General features: G+C 51.1%; 2 protein-coding genes across 2 annotated transcripts; one reads left to right on the top strand and one right to left on the bottom strand.

Moving 5' to 3' along the window:
- The first annotated feature begins 2,883 nt into the window (after positions 1–2,883).
- Positions 2,884–11,645, top strand: CTR1 (Protein kinase superfamily protein). Its single transcript, XM_078577773.1, has 15 exons — positions 2,884–3,527; positions 3,616–3,932; positions 4,027–4,171; positions 4,310–4,413; positions 9,222–9,430; positions 9,551–9,736; positions 9,909–9,949; positions 10,193–10,261; positions 10,337–10,437; positions 10,536–10,620; positions 10,724–10,822; positions 10,898–10,966; positions 11,064–11,195; positions 11,267–11,361; positions 11,441–11,645. The coding sequence occupies exons 1-15, from the start codon at positions 3,027–3,029 to the stop codon at positions 11,547–11,549; spliced, it is 2,262 nt and encodes a 753-aa protein (XP_078433899.1). The 5' UTR covers positions 2,884–3,026; the 3' UTR covers positions 11,550–11,645.
- Positions 11,572–14,105, bottom strand: LOC144705198 (arogenate dehydratase 1-like). The gene is made up of 2 exons (XM_078577774.1): positions 11,884–14,105; positions 11,572–11,816 (listed from the first exon to the last, which is right to left on the bottom strand). Exon 1 carries the CDS (start codon positions 14,020–14,022, stop codon positions 12,607–12,609), a length of 1,416 nt encoding a protein of 471 aa, XP_078433900.1. The 5' UTR covers positions 14,023–14,105; the 3' UTR covers positions 11,572–11,816; positions 11,884–12,606.
- Positions 14,106–15,457: the final 1,352 nt, after the last annotated feature.

Genomic DNA, 15,457 nt, shown 5'->3' with positions numbered 1-15,457 from the left:
AGACTTTGAGGAAGAAGAAGTGGGGTCAGCCCCTTCTGTGAGTGTGCCTCGATGGCGCCTTGCCGCCTAGCTGCGCGCCTGCGGAGGCCCCAGGCTCCCCTGTCAGTTAACTACACATCTGGTGTAGATGTTGGGGGCCTCACAACTCACAAGTGTAATCGGCATAGCTTGCGCAAGTTATATGAATTTAGCTGATGCTTAGACTCTGGCGGAGGCGTAGTGCGACCACACTTGTGGCAAAACATCAGTTTAGAGCGCGTGATTCCGATAAAATAGAGGCGAGATATTCTGGATCATTTGAATGATGCAGAATGGCAGAATCGTGGGACCAGAAGTGCCAGCACTGTTGCAGAACGATGCAGACCAGTAACGTTATAGAGGCACGTGGATGTATGGGAGGTTTCGGATTGAGCCAAATATCACAGATGGTGCATCTGAGACCATTTGTCAGATGAATCTGATGCATACTCGCCAACGAATACAAAGCGGGTTCTCAGCTCGAAACAACAGCACCCTTTGCCAAACTTGGAGAGACTGAACATTTTAGAGGGAACTAAACTTGGAGTTGAGGCAGAGCAAAATTATTGTCGCCCAGCGCTGTCAAGGCAGAAAGAAAAGGACTGTGAAGAGACCTAACTAAAAAAATTAGGAGATTGATAACGCGGCGTCAAGAAACTGATGCTATTCGCGCCCATCAGATCCTCACAGAGGTCGGACTTCATGGCGGACGCACCGCACGGTAGTGTCATTTACTGAAGGCGACGTTGCCAAATTCACTCGAGGCGCTGGACTACCTGGCCGACCCCATTAATATGATAGACAGTCCGCAGGGTGGAAGTTGGCACCATATTGGCCAGAAGAAGACGCGAGCCCATGTCACGTCATTACTCGAGAAGCTGACCACGAAATTAGCGGGCACACGATTGCCGTCAGGCTGCATGACCCCTCTCCTAACTCGCCCAGACCAGATATTCACTTCTTAGAGTTTGTATGGAATAATCGACTTAAGAAAGGGTATCTATCGTCTCATGAGAGAGAGAGAGAGAGAGAGAGAGAGAGAGAGAGAGAGAGAGAGCGAGGCTTGAGTATTCAGACTTCGCTACGACCCATTATTCACCGCCGCCATCGTCATAAATTACGACGAGGATGCGGCTTCAGGTTGGCGTATAAAATTAATCCCACAACAGTTTCTGCTCTTTCCTGGGGCATGTACTGTGCATGATGTACAAGCAATAGGTGCCGGTCTGTTGATCGATCGTGGGTGAAAAATCTTGCTCCCCATCTTTCGACGGAAGAAGATTGGGAGATGCTTGTTTCTCCCTCTGTTCCCCGGTTGTTTATCGTTCATCGATTAAGAGAAGGCGCATTTCGGAAGCAAGGCGAAATTTAATGACACAAGTAAATTGCTGCTACTAAGCCATCGCCCATGAAGAAGACGACGACGTAAAACAAGAGGCGGGGTTTGGTCTCCCTCGAACGCAGAACCTAGCTTCGGCCCTCGGACGCAGCAACAGCCGATGAACTGAGCAAGAAGCGATATCAGGTTCGCTTGCTTCCTCTCCCTACCTCGTGGACGAGATAATCTCAGCGCGCCGCCCTCGCCTGCCGTCGCCGGAGGCCCTGCGGGCCGCCGCCGCCGCCGCCAGCCGACTGCCTCCACCACGGCTCGAGGACGGAGTCTCTGTACTTGGACGGCAACGCCTGGATCCGCCCTCGTTTCGAACGAACAACCGGCTCGAGCGCCACCGCCGCCGCCGCCGCCGACAACAAGGGGCAATTCGCCTCCTCCTTCCCCTTTCCTTCCTCGGCCATCTTCTCCTTCTCCGACTTTTCCTCTCCGCCCTCGTCTTCCTCCTCCTCCTCCTCCTCGATCTCAAAGAGCTCGCCAGAGACCTGCCGGACAGCCTCCAGGAGAAGCCCGAGGTAGCCCTCGTCGACTCCTCTTCTCCCTTTATCTCCTTCCATCTTCTTCTTCTCCGACGCTTCTCCGACCAAGCCGCGCCGCCGTCGGCGGCGCTGGTCGTCCGGCGAGCCATCGCCGCCATCTTCTTCTTCTTCTTCCGGGGGGGCGTTCTGCGGAACCACGGTGATCTCCAAATACGGCCTTGCTTCCTCGGCCTCCTTGTCCTCGCCTCCCCACGCTCTGTCTTCCCCAACGCCATGGCCGTCGCATTTTCCCTTCGAGCTCCGGCCACCAGAAGAATTCCCGGAGACGATCTCCGAGCTCGCGACCCTCGTTCCTTTGTTCGCGGACTCATCCCCGGCGACGCTGCAGGCGCTGCTGCGCAACCCCTCGTCGCGCTCCTCCCCGCCCAGCCGCAGCCGCAGGTCGACGCGCGCAAGCTCGCCGCCCTCTTCATGGCCGAACTTGAAAGGGCCTTCTCCGACCGCGAGCTCCGATCGCAGCCGCGGCGGCGCCGCCGAGATGACAGCGAGGATCCTCCGCAGGTTGGCCTGCGCGGTGGACGCGCCCGATCGACCGGCGACCGCCGCCGGGAGCGAGGACGACGCCATGGCCGTGAGAAATCCCACAAAGGTCTCGCCTTTTCTCCTCGCGCTACCTCTCCCTCCACCCCCGCGAGACGCGCGTCGTCGCCCGGCCGCGGCCCTCCGCCGCGCTTGCCATTGGCGAACCCGAGAAGCAGCTCGGAGGGCCACGCCCATTAAACGCTCCTCATGGCGACGAATGAGCCCAAATGCAAATAAACGTAATTCTTTAGTAGAGGATTAACCCCGTCTCTTTAGTCGAGTTTACGCGCTCTCCGGAACCGCCATCATCTCCCGTCCCCGCGAGATCGGACGGCCAGGAGCGCAACGGCGACTACGGCGGCAGCGGCGGCGACCGGGGAGGGGGCTGGGGTCAACGGCGGGATTATAGTCGGTCGCTTTCATTGGCGGCGAGCAGGTGCGTGCTCCTCCTCCAACTCGCCGTGTTGAAGAAGAAGAAGAAGAAGGGGAGGAGAAAGAAGAAGAAGAAGAAGAAGAAGAAGAAGAAGAAGAAGAAGCGGGTTCTCGCGGGGGCGGTGATGGAGATGCTGGGCCGGCGATCGAATTACGCGCTGGTGAGCCAAGACGCGGACGACCCGACGGGGCAATTCGCGGAGCCGCTTCCGTCGCGATTTCCCTTTCCGAAGCCGGCGGCGGGAGGGAGCAGCTTCGACTGGTTCTTCCACCAGGAATCGAGGATTGCGCCGCTTCAGAGGCAGTCCAGCGGGAGCAGCTACGGGGAGAGCTCCTTGTCCGGGGATTACTACCTACCCGCTACCGTGGCGGCCTCCGCCGGCGATCTCGACGGCGGGCGCTACAACCCCGTGGGGAGTCTCGCCGGGGAGGCCGCCGCCAAGGTCCTGACCCCCACCAAGAGCTGGGCGCAGCAAGCCGAGGAGGCGTACCAGCTACAGCTCGCCGTGGCCCTTCGTCTCTGCACCGAGGCCTCCTGCGCCGACGACCCCCGCTTCCTCGACCCTGCCGAACCCGCTCTCCTTCCCGTCTCCTCTCCTCCGGATTCCCTCGCTCATCGCTTCTGGGTATCGCCAATCACCGATCATCATCTTTGTCTTCTTCATCTGCGGGCGCAAGAATTGATCGTGATTCATGATTGTTTGTCCGATTTAGGTGAACGGGTGCCTGTCGTACTACGATCGGATTCCAGATGGGTTCTATATGATTCAAGGGATGAGCCCGCAAGTGTGGGCTCTGTGCACCGACCTGCGCGAGGAGAGTCGAATTCCTTCGATTCAGCTGCTGAAGAATCTGAGCCCTGGGGATTCTTCTTCTTCTTCTTCTTCCTCTGTCGAAGTGGTCGTGGTCGATAAGCAGAACGATTTTGAGTTGAGGCAGCTGTTGGACATCATATCTGATATCTCTTCTAGATGCAACACGACGACGGATGTGGCTGGTCAGCTCGCGCAGCTTGTCTGCGGTCGGATGGGGTACAGTCGATTCTCCCTCCTGTGCAACTTCTGGGTTTGTTCTATCTCCCCTTCCGTTTTCGTTGATTTAATTTTCTTGTTCTTCATGGCGAAGGGGTGTGGCGTCCAGTGAAGGAGATGGCTTGGCCCTTCGTTGGGAACACTCTGCTGACAAGCTCAAGGCCGAGTTATCCTCTGTTCTTCTGCCCTTGGGTAGACTGACGGTTGGTCTGTGCTGTCACCGAGCAATCCTCTTCAAGGTAATTTTGACTGTATCATGACATGCACTTATTTTCTTCAAAAATTTTTTTTTTTTGCAACTCTTCCGGCTGTTTTTCTAATTATGCTTAATCACTGGAAAGTCTCTGTTTATTATGTTTCGTTCCTTGCACGGGCAGGTTCTCGCAGACTCGATTGGCTTACCCTGCAGAATCGCCAAAGGCTGCAAATATTGCACGAAGGATCATGCTGCCACATGTCTTGTCATATTTAGTCATGAGCGGTAAAAAAATGTTTATTCTTTAAAATTCTGCCTTTTTTTATTTGCTAGCATGCTTAAATTTTAATCAACTGTTACATCAGATACATGAATATGATAAATGGATGCAGGGCGTCGCTAGAACTCCATTTTGGTCATGGAATTCTTCGCTTGGCTAATTGGCTGGAGTGCGTTATACAGGAAAGTTGAGCAAAAAAAGTACAGAAAATTAAAAGTCAGTGTCCTGTTGTCTTAACTTTCCTCGAGCTAGTAAATGGAAGTATTCTTTAAAAAAAAATCTTATGACAGCAGTAAAAGTGCAGAAAGTGCACTGACCATGACGATCCCATTGCCAAAATTGCTCGTTCCCTGTGATGAAGCCACTGAAGTTGATGTTTGGCTGTCCTGATCCAGGAATTAAGATCTATGAAGGTCGTTATTGTTCCAGGTCCAATACATCTATGGTTTTGTCACACGCCCAATTATGTATCTTCAAAGAAAGAGGGCCTGACAGGTGCATCTTACAGACCGTCGTGAGAAAAGTTCCTAACCTTCCCCTTAAATGTTGTTTCAAGGGTAGTGTTAAGGTATTTTTTGGGTAAAAACAGAACTAGGAGTGACCGATTCGGGCTCCAGGAGGATATTGTCATCTCCCCCTTTTGTGTCATAGATTTGGCGTTGTGTTTTGGATGATAGAATCTATACTTAGTGGTTTTTCATCCATGCTGGTGGATTCTTCTTCAACAGTTTGGGGTTGGGCTTGTGACACCGGTATCAGAGCTAGTCCTGGCCTCTGTTCATATGGTGGTCACCAGAGAAAAGATGGACACGATTGAAGGCCAGTTGGCTGGCACGGTAGAGGAGCAATGTCATTTTCCCGCCTCCACCACGAGGACCCTGGCAGCCCTATCTTAACAATTTCAGTCCCTTGATGCATATTCCTTGTGATATCAGGTCGACAATGACTAACCACCACTGCTGCCCCCTTGGGAACCTCCCACCAGGCCAGGCACATCCAATTGCTTCCCTCGGCATTGAAAGGAGACTCCTACTTCAACAGGTGACAACGCGCAAGGTTGGTTGCGCCGCGTCGAGCAATACTTCCTCCTAAATCCGGTGTCTAGATCAAGACCCTCTTCAACTGATTCCCGCTTACCTCGATTGCATAACATTCAATTGGTTTCTCCTTACTGAGCGACTGGGCTGACTTCACTTGGCAGTTAGAGGAGTCTGCTTGGGTGGGAGGTTCCTGAGGGGGCAGCGATGGTGGCTGGTCATCATCGACCTTGGAGCACAAGGAAGATGCATCACGGGACTGACACTGTTAAGATAGGTCTGGCAGGGCCCTTATGGTGGAGTTCTCAAAACAGCATTGCTCCACCATGGCAGCCAACTGGCCTTGAATGGCCTCCGTCATCTTTCCTCATGTAAAACAGGAAGAAGTGAACAATTCAGGGATGATCTACGACCAATATACCAAGGAAAAGGCACTTTTCACAGTGCAACTCTCAGCACTGGGCATTGCATCCAATGGAACGTTGAAGATGGGAGGAGACCTATAAGGCCGTTAAATCGTGATTCTTATCAGTTGTGGGGCCATCCATAATTTCATAAAGGACAACTTGGCATACCAATTGCCCTTCCCATGACGACGACCTAAGTCTTTCCTGTTGTCTTGGGAAATGTGATAAAGCTGCCAGGTAAACTCTGCTGCAGAAACCTCACACTCTCTCTGCGAGGTCTCACTATCACCCAAGATTTCCTGCCTATACCACTCGGCAGCACCTATATTATTTTTGGCATAGAGTGGTTAACAACCTTGGATGCCTTCTGATTACAATGCCTTGATGATCCAAATCAAATTGAGGACGTACTCTACAACTTACAGGCAGACCCTCACTTGAAGAGGTCTTTTATCCCTGCCAAGAAGAAGGGAAATGGGAGAGAGGAAGAGGAATCCCGTTAGAGAAAAAAGACTTTCAACTTCATTAGGTTTTTTGGGGTACATACATACAATACACGTACTGCGCTTATACTTCAATGCCCAATAGATCTCCCAACGGCTCCACGTGACGGATCACGTGCTAGGTGATTCTCCGTTGACTATCCCTTTGCAGAATGTGGAAAAAGAATTGTGCACGCATGACCAACTGCTGCTGGAAGTACATCATGTCGCAAGCAAGTATGCCCCAGAAACCTTGACGAAAACCGCTGTGATACCCAGAAGGGCGATTGGCATCCTGCAGTATTCGACCAGCGCACACAATTGCCCCCTTGAGCCCAGATCAATCATGTCCTTACCTTGAGTGGGGTGCTCAGCCGGTTAACTATCATGTTACTGGTGTTTTATATTAAAAAATGAAGTGGAGAAATTGATTTAAGACCTTTCTGCCTACCTAATTCAGCGATCTAAGAATCCCTTCAGCAACCTAGCTATACTTATCAAAAAGAAAGATGGAGGATGGTGGTTCTGTGTAGACTATCGTGCTCTGAACAAAGCAACTGTCCTGGACCAACCCCTATCACTGTGGTAGTTGAATTTCTTGAAGAACTACATAGTAGTTGAACTACCAGTCTCCAAGGTTGACTTGATATCAGTCTATTATCATCAAACTAATGGGGGTACTATTTTGACATTGACTATTAGGGCGACAATTTTGACGTTCTTCGATATCAAATCTCACAGGACGAAGTTGCTTCCCAACGGGCCAAATCAGAAGCTCAGTCCTAAATATTTCAGGCCCTACTCCATCTTGGTGGACATGGGCCCAACGGTATACTAGTTGAATCTCCCTCCAGAAGCTTCCATGTACCTTGTTTTCCATGTCTCTAAATTATCATGGCATGCTGGAATTGAGTCAAGTCATGCTGGAAGCGCTGCTGGAGAACTCAGAATGGAACTTAATCTGTGGAAGATGTGGTTCATGTGAGAATGTCCAAGTTGGGACATGAGGTTCTTATCATGGCATCATTATCCAGAATTAGACAAGTCATGGAAACTGGTTGGTGGCCATCACGAAAGTCTTATCCGTTTAAAACTAGATTTTAGAAAGGTTGGGGGGGGGTGTTATTGTCACAGGCCCAACATGTGTTTCTTACAGATGCACGTGAGAAAAGTTCATAATCCTTCCCCTTAAACATCATTTTTGTCCTGAGGGTTAGAGTGTATTTTGCAAGGGAACAGAAGTGCGGCAATCCACCATAGGGCTAGGAGTGGTTGATTCAGGCTCCCGGAAAATATTGTCTCCCTGTCTGTGTCAGTGTTTGGTGTTGCGTTTGGGTGATAGTTTCTATATTCTGTGGCTTTTCATTCGTTCTGGTGGATTCTTCTTCGACGGTTTGGGGATGGGATTGTGACAGATCCTACGGCCTGGGACCTGGCTATGCTGGTAGCTTTGACATTTGTTGGCATTCATTGCTATTGGGGGCATTAGCAGTCTACTGGTGTTTGTGGAGTTGATGATTGGAGGCAATGGAGCTTGCAAAAGCTACAAAATACTTGATGGACTAGAAAGCCACAATGGACAATCAAAGTCCATCCCACGATGTCTTCCAGATCCCAGCATCCTTTATATGATAGGAAAAGTTCCTGTTCTTATAATAAAGGCCCGTATCAGTGAAAGAGTAGAGTGATGGCGTATGTACTCTAATGTTGTAGCTTTTGCAAGGTGGGTCTGCAAGGAAATGGGAACACTGGGTTAATCCATTATGTGTAGGCGCTTTCTAGTGGTGGAAGATGCTATAATTATTCGCATTAAAAAAATATTCTTCATATTTCATACAAACCATTTGATCAAGCCACGAGCAGATTTCAAGATAGCTCTAACAGGCCTTGAAGGACTGAATGCATGTATGTTACCAAACTATGGGCTTGGGTGGCTCCAATGAGCTGTACCATCCCCAGGGAAATTTTGAACTCTGGCCATCATCATTTAGGGATGGCTTCAAGACTGAAGGAGATTCATTCACTGTCTGCAGCAAAGATGTGCGGTGGTGTTGTCATCACAAGGAGGGAGACTAATTGGAGCTGGCTCAGGCTGGTCGTTTGTTTGATGCTCGCAAACTCGCCCCTTCTCTTCTGTTTTTTACCGTGAAATAAATACAAAAGAACGGGTTTATGGATTAAATCATCAGAGAATGGTTTCGGTTGCGGAAACCGAAATTGGGAACCGTCGGTAGTCAACAGTAGTGACGAGCTGTGCAAGGACACAGGGATATAGCAAGTAAGCCCAGCCGAGAGGGAGTATTACTAAACTGGACATGTTTTTGATGTAGAATGGTGCTCTCCTCCCTCACCTTAACCTTCTAACATCTCTTTCATTTTGATTTGGCTATAAAAATCAACTTCTTCCTCTCTGGGAAGTTTTTGATACGTGTGTATATCAAAATAGCAAGAATCAATCTAGAAAATTTTTCTGACTGTATGGAGTTAAAATTCTACTATACCTTTCAAGGTTTGACTCCTCATCTTTGTCTTTGAACTACCCGGTAGCCAGCGTGCAGCTCTCCCCTGGTCCCTCTTCTTATTTATTGCCTTCCTTTTTTCCCTTTCTGCCCTATCGGTCAAGAACCAGTAGTTACATTTCCAGGTCATTGTCGAAGAAGAGTCCATCTCCCCCTGTTGCATTATTTTTTTCTTACTAAATTTCGATAGATGAATTGAAAAAATGAAGATAATCCTGTCTTACCTGTCGCCATTAGAGAGAATGCTAAATATTATAATATTAATGTTCCAATAAGGCTGAAGTGCGTCTCATTATTTTTTGTATTTGATCCGCTGTTCTTGTATTTGAAGCCGAGGTATCAGAACTGTTTTGATACCTGTTTAACAGGGAGTTCATCGTCGACCTGATTGGGAAGCCAGGAGAGTTCTGCAAGCCAGATTCATTGCTTAATGGTCCTTCCTGCATATCAATTTCGTCTCCCCTTCGTCCTCCGAACTTGAAATCGGCCGGAAGTTCTGAGGACTGGATATCAATGGCTCATAACTATATCTTGGAATGCCAGTCGTTAAATCTTCTCTTCAATGGTGCTGGGGGAGGTATCCATCAAATTTTCTCCAATATCTGATTTCATTTTTCAGTGCCCTTAATGTTAAGTCTAACGTTGTGAGGTGGATAGTATAAGCCTTAAATGATCAAAATATTTGCGAATGCCCTAGGTGAGGAGTCTCTCAATCCAGATAGTGCCCAGAGTTTCCAGGATGAAAGTCTGCAAGCGCAGAGATCAGATAGACCTCGACATGTACCTGTCCCAAAACCAACTATTCAAGAGCCACCTTCAGTTCTGCAAGATGATTTGATCATTCAATGGAGTGAGCTCATTCTAAAAGAGAGAATTGGCGCAGGTAAACACTCTCAGAATTATTATTTTTTGAATAAGTAAAGGGAAGATCACCCAAGAGTGGTGATCAATGCAGGTATAATGTGTTGTTTTCACATTATACCTTTATACCCTTTATCTGGATTTCTATTCATTCACCGGTGCGGCTCACTCCTGGATTCTTTCTTTTTTTTTAGGTTCCTTTGGTACTGTTCACCGCGCCGACTGGAATGGCTCGGTAAGTTTATCATTGTCTTTCATTCAAAAAAAAAATCATCGTTGCCTACTGTTTTTTTCTTCAAAAAAGGAATTGTTGCCTTGTTTTTTCTGCGTTTTATGCCTCACTTCGCTGGCACTATTTTTTCTTGCCGAGATCTATACTGTTAACACGTCACTCGGTTGTTAAAATTGCACAATTGTGATCGTGTTTGCCGAAGCAACGAGTTGTTTGTTAAACAAAAAGAGGAAATTCTTCTTGCAGGAAGTTGCCGTGAAGATATTGATGGATCAAGATTTTCACCCCGCGCGAATTAAGGAATTTAGAAGAGAGGTACGAACTCACTTCATTTCTTAAAATTCCCTGAAAAAAAAAACCGTGTCCTGAGCCCTAGTTATTCGTAAATAGGTGGCAATCATGAAAAGCCTCCGGCATCCAAACATTGTTCTTTACATGGGAGCCGTCATCGAGCCGCCCAATCTCTCTATCGTGACAGAGTATTTATCCCGGTAAGCTCTTCTGCTTGCTTTCTTCTCGTGTTAAATTGCTTATTCCGATTTGCTTAAATTCACCAAGACTCAGACTTTGTGATCGGAAATTACGACAGGGGAAGTCTCTACAGACTCTTGCACAAACCTGGCGCCAAAGAAATGCTAGACGAGAGACGCCGGCTCAGTATGGCATACGACGTTGTATGTTCTAGCCTTTTTTTCCCATGCTTGATTCAAATATCTATGGGAGAATATAACACCCATGGCGGGCTGTAACTTTCTTTATTTCTTTTGTTTATCGCAGGCTAAAGGGATGAATTATTTGCATAGGCGCAGCCCTCCGATTGTTCACAGAGACCTCAAATCTCCCAATCTTCTCGTCGACAAGAAATTTACAGTGAAGGTAAAAAGATCCGTTCTTTTTCTTCAGTCCATGTTCAGGAATCGTTAATGGAGGATTTCGTCTAATGCGGTTCAGGTGTGCGATTTCGGGCTATCACGATTGAAAGCGAACACGTTCCTCTCTTCCAAGTCCGCCGCGGGGACGGTGAGAGCCTCCCTCTGAATCTCTTCGCCTGCGAGGAGGAGAAGAAATTTCTATCTCCTTGGCTCAATCTCGTCTATCGTGCTAACGCCATGGACAGCCCGAGTGGATGGCGCCAGAGGTTCTCCGCGACGAGCCGTCCAACGAGAAATCGGACGTCTACAGCTTCGGCGTCATACTGTGGGAGATCATGACCCTGCAGCAACCCTGGGGAAACCTAAATCCCGCTCAGGTCAGCAAAGCTCAGATCTTGACGAAGATTCGACCATTTCAACTCTTCTTTGATTCGATTTCTCGGCGCAGGTGGTGGCCGCGGTGGGTTTCAAGAACCTTCGGCTGGAGATTCCGAGGGAGATGAATCCGCAGATCGCCCGAGTGATTGAGTCCTGCTGGGCCAAGTGCGTGTTGCATCAAAAGTCGCGATTTTTTCTTTGTTTTCTTTCCTCTCCACGATCGATCAATCTCTTGTTCTTTCAGCGACGCGTGGAGGCGCCCTTCGTTTACGAGTATCATGGAGTCGCTGAAGCCGATGATCAAGCTTCCGTCTCTGCAGCCCTCGGCAGGAGGCGACGGCCATCCGATTTAGCTCGGCTGTGTATCCATGCAAATAAACAAAGAAGGAAAAAGATTGGGATTGTGGGAACTCGGGAGTTGCAGCAGTGCAAGAACCCATTACTACAAAGATGTCATCAGATTGAAGTCCAAGAGAAGAGACGAAGAGTCTATCGTCGCTATGGCGCCTGGCCCTCGGTGTAAATGTAGTCCAGGTGAGCTTCGGCTAGCGCCCTCTCCGCCGTGGAGACTGATGTCGAGGGGTCGCCCGCCGTCGCGCCGGCGGCGCCGCCGTGGCCGCCTGCGTTTGAACGTGTTTAGAAGAGGCCGCGAGGGCGAGACGGAGGAGTCTGAGACGAGGTTTGTACCTTCCGCGGCGGTGGGCAGGCGGCGGGGAGCGGCGGCGATGGAGCTGGCGAAGAGAACGACGAGGACGAGTGCAAGGAGATGCCAACGACTCATTGCTCTCTCTCTATCTCTCCTCTTCTCTTCTCTCCTCTCTGAGACGGTCGGGAGGAGAGAAGAAGAGAAGTGCACTGGTGGAGGGAAGGCGAATAAAGCAAGGTAGAAAAGCTTTCCATTATCGCTGGCCGTGTTCCCCGCCGAAGTGGGTAGTCGGTACTCGGTAGTGGGTAGAGATAGACAGATAGAGAGAGAGAGAGAGAAAGAGAGAGAGAGAGAGAGAGAGAGAGAGAGAGAGAGAGAGAGAGAGAGAGAGAGAGAGAGAGAGAGAGAGAGAGAGAGAGAGAGAGAGAGAGAGAGAGAGAGAGAGAGAGAGAGAGAGAGAGAGAGAGAGAAAGAGAGAGAGAGAGAGAGAGAGAGAGAGAGAGAGAGAGAGAGAGGACGTCCACTCCTTGCACCTACCGGCCTACAGTATCGGCATGGTCATGCGGGGCGGAGCTCGCGGCCCACCAACTCGCACGTGGTCACTCACGGAAGGGGACACTCGCGAAAGTTTGGTGCTTGCCGGAAAATTTCCGGTGCTAACGAATGTCGACGGCGGCGACGCCGGGAAAGATACAACTGGACGAGAGGGATATATATAGAGAGAGAAAAAGAGAGGTAGGGAGAGAGAGATAGAGAGACTTGTTTCAATGGGCGTGGGGCCCCGAGGAGGAGGAGGGAGAGGAAGAGGAGGAAGAGGAGGCGGGGCTGTGCCAGGGCGTCATGTCCATAGGATAACTGCCGAGGACGCGGAGAAAGGAAGTGAACTCCTGGATCTCGGCGAGGGCGTTCTGGGCGCGGACGTCGGCCATCGAGGCCTCGAAGTCGAGGTAGAACATGTACTCGAAGTGCTTGGCGGTGCCGCCGAGGTACGCGTCGTCCACGACGCGGACGGGGCGGCCGCGGTGCGGGCGGCTCTCGATCTTGGTCAGGCTGATGTCGCGGAAGGCGAAGGCGGAGAGCACCTTGAAGAGCACGGAGGTGCCCTCCGCGTCGTGCGCGAAGACGATGCTGGTCTTGAAGGGCCGGTCGGTGCGCGGGATGATGGGCTCCCGCGCCAGCATCACGAACCGGGTCACGTTGCTGGCGTCGTCCTGGATCCCGTCGGCCAGCACCTGCAGCCCGTAGAGCTCCGCCGCGCGCGACGACGCGATGGCGGCGGTGTCGCGGAGGCCCTTGGCCGCCACGAACTCGGCCGCGCCGGCGGTGTCGTCGACCGCCTCGCGCACCACGTCGAGGCCGAGGCGGTTGAGGGTGAGCTCGCACTGGGCCAGCGCCTGCGGGTGAGAGATGACGCGCGCCAGGTGCGGCAGCTGCACGCCGGGGAGGGCCAGCAGGCAGTGGTGCACCGGCAGCTGCACCTCGCCCACGATGTGCAGCCGGTGGCGCAGCAGCAGGTCGTAGTTGCGGTGGATGCTGCCGCCCAGCGAGTTCTCCACCGGCAGCACCGCCCGGTCCGCGATCCACAGCTCCACCGCCTGGAACGCCACCTCGAACTGGTCGCAGGGGATGGCCTCGCACCCCGGGTACGCCTTCCCCGCCGCCGCCTCAGAGTACGCCCCCGGCACCCCCTGGTACGCCACCCGCACCTCCGACCCGTGCATCGGCGCCGGCGCCAGGTCCGCTATCGTCAGCGGCCGCGCCAGCGCCGCCCCCCGCCGCGCCTCCATCATCTCCCTCGTCTGCTCCTCCCCTCCCTGCGACGACGACAAGGCCGCCCGCCCTGCCAGCATCGCGCACGAGCTCTGCCACTCCGCGCGCCCGCCCCCCGGCCGCGCCATCATGCCCCGCACCGGCGCCGCCACGCGCCGCCGCCGCAGCCGGACGGGCCGCGGCCCGAGCGCCGACGAGATGGCCGGCATGGCCTCCGCTATTCCTCGATCTGCTCCTCCCCCTCGAAAGAGCAAGTCCTCCGCTGCGGCAACGAAGGCAGAGAAAGAGGAACAAGCCTTCGGTGTCCCCCGTCGCGTGATCTCTTCTTCTATATATACCGACGCGCCGGCAGATCCGACGGTAGAGGAGGGATGGAGTAGGTGGGGGTGGCAGGCGAGAAGGCCGGCCATGATCAAGCGGCGAGCGCGGTCAACTACAGACCCACCTACCCTACACCGCCCGCCGCGGCAGCCCACGGCAGTCCACGCTTCGCCTCTCCGGTCCACCGATTGCGCTCCGCACCTTATCCTCTACCGCGCGGACCCCATCTCGCTTCGCTTCTGCGTCGTCTTCTCTTCGCCCACACTGAGCAGTGACACCATCGTTCATCATCCTGATGCTCTCTCCAGCTGCTCCTGCAGGCCCACCGTCCGTCCCCTATCGACGGTCTCTCGCTACTCCACGTCGCCCCCCCAGAAGATGCGGGGGAGGCCCCGTCGGACTTCCCGGCTGCCGACAGCCAAGAGCTTTCTCTTGGGGGATCGTGTAACTTGCGAGGACTCGACGTGTGGCTCTCGCCAGGGGAACGATCCTTGGCTGGCAGACTCACCAGCCCTCCACAGTTGCTAGACTGGCAAGAGAGTCTAAGATCAAGCGTTTCCGTGTTAATAAATTTCTCCTAGATCGTTAGGGACATACTGGACTGTTTTGCTCTCTATAATTGATGAGAAATATTTCCGTGGCGACCCATTGATAATGCATGATTTTAATGAAAATATGAAGATCTTTTTTTCTCACATTTGAGTAGCCATGACATGTTGGGTTCTACTAAGCATTACGGTTGGGTTCATCTTGATTTTGACAATATCTACTTTACATTAGGCAATAGTCTTTCTTTTTGGGCCACATTTACTAGGGTGTTCAGTTTTTTTATTTTTTACTATTCCTGTCGGCTGTTCATATCCCTTGACCTTCCAAACAAACCCCTATATTAATATGTTGTTTGGAGTTGTGTGTTTCATTTCTCACTCTCCTTTGCCATTTCTCCCTCTCCATACATGTGATGGTATGGGAAGTGACTCCCCGCACATAGCGACAAGCAGTGTTGTGTAATGAGAGAGCAACAACACTCTACAGGTGAACAACGAGCGGTGTTCAGGGCAGTGTGCATACTATGTGAGCTAAGTGGAACAGAATAAGCCAAAAGTAATTGGCTTAAATGTCTCTACAATAATGGCCACGGGATTGGCCATACAAATGAGAATCATGGGACAAGATAGTGATGGGTAGATATTGCCATGTCCTTTTTTAATATCTTTTGAATAGGAATATTTAGAACATATCTTTTGAATGTGTTATGATTTCATCATAATCAACTTAATCATGGTGTGTATCTATGGACTTCATTTTAAGCATCACACTTGCATTATAAAGACTATACTGTATCGATGAATGTGAGCTCGGAGGAGGGAGTGGGGGCAGGAAGTGTCAAGTACGTTTTATCATTATTATAAAAATAAAAATAAATCAATAAAGTAACGCAGGTCCTTTATGCAGTTTGTCCCTCATATTGATTATGGTCCAATCAGTCAGCCAGCCCTAGAATGCCATACCATTGGCTATGAT

Source organism: Wolffia australiana, chromosome 7 (assembly GCF_029677425.1).
Source record: "Wolffia australiana isolate 7733 chromosome 7, ASM2967742v1".
Lineage (NCBI taxonomy): Eukaryota > Viridiplantae > Streptophyta > Magnoliopsida > Alismatales > Araceae > Wolffia > Wolffia australiana.
This window is presented reverse-complemented; position numbering and strand designations above follow the sequence as displayed.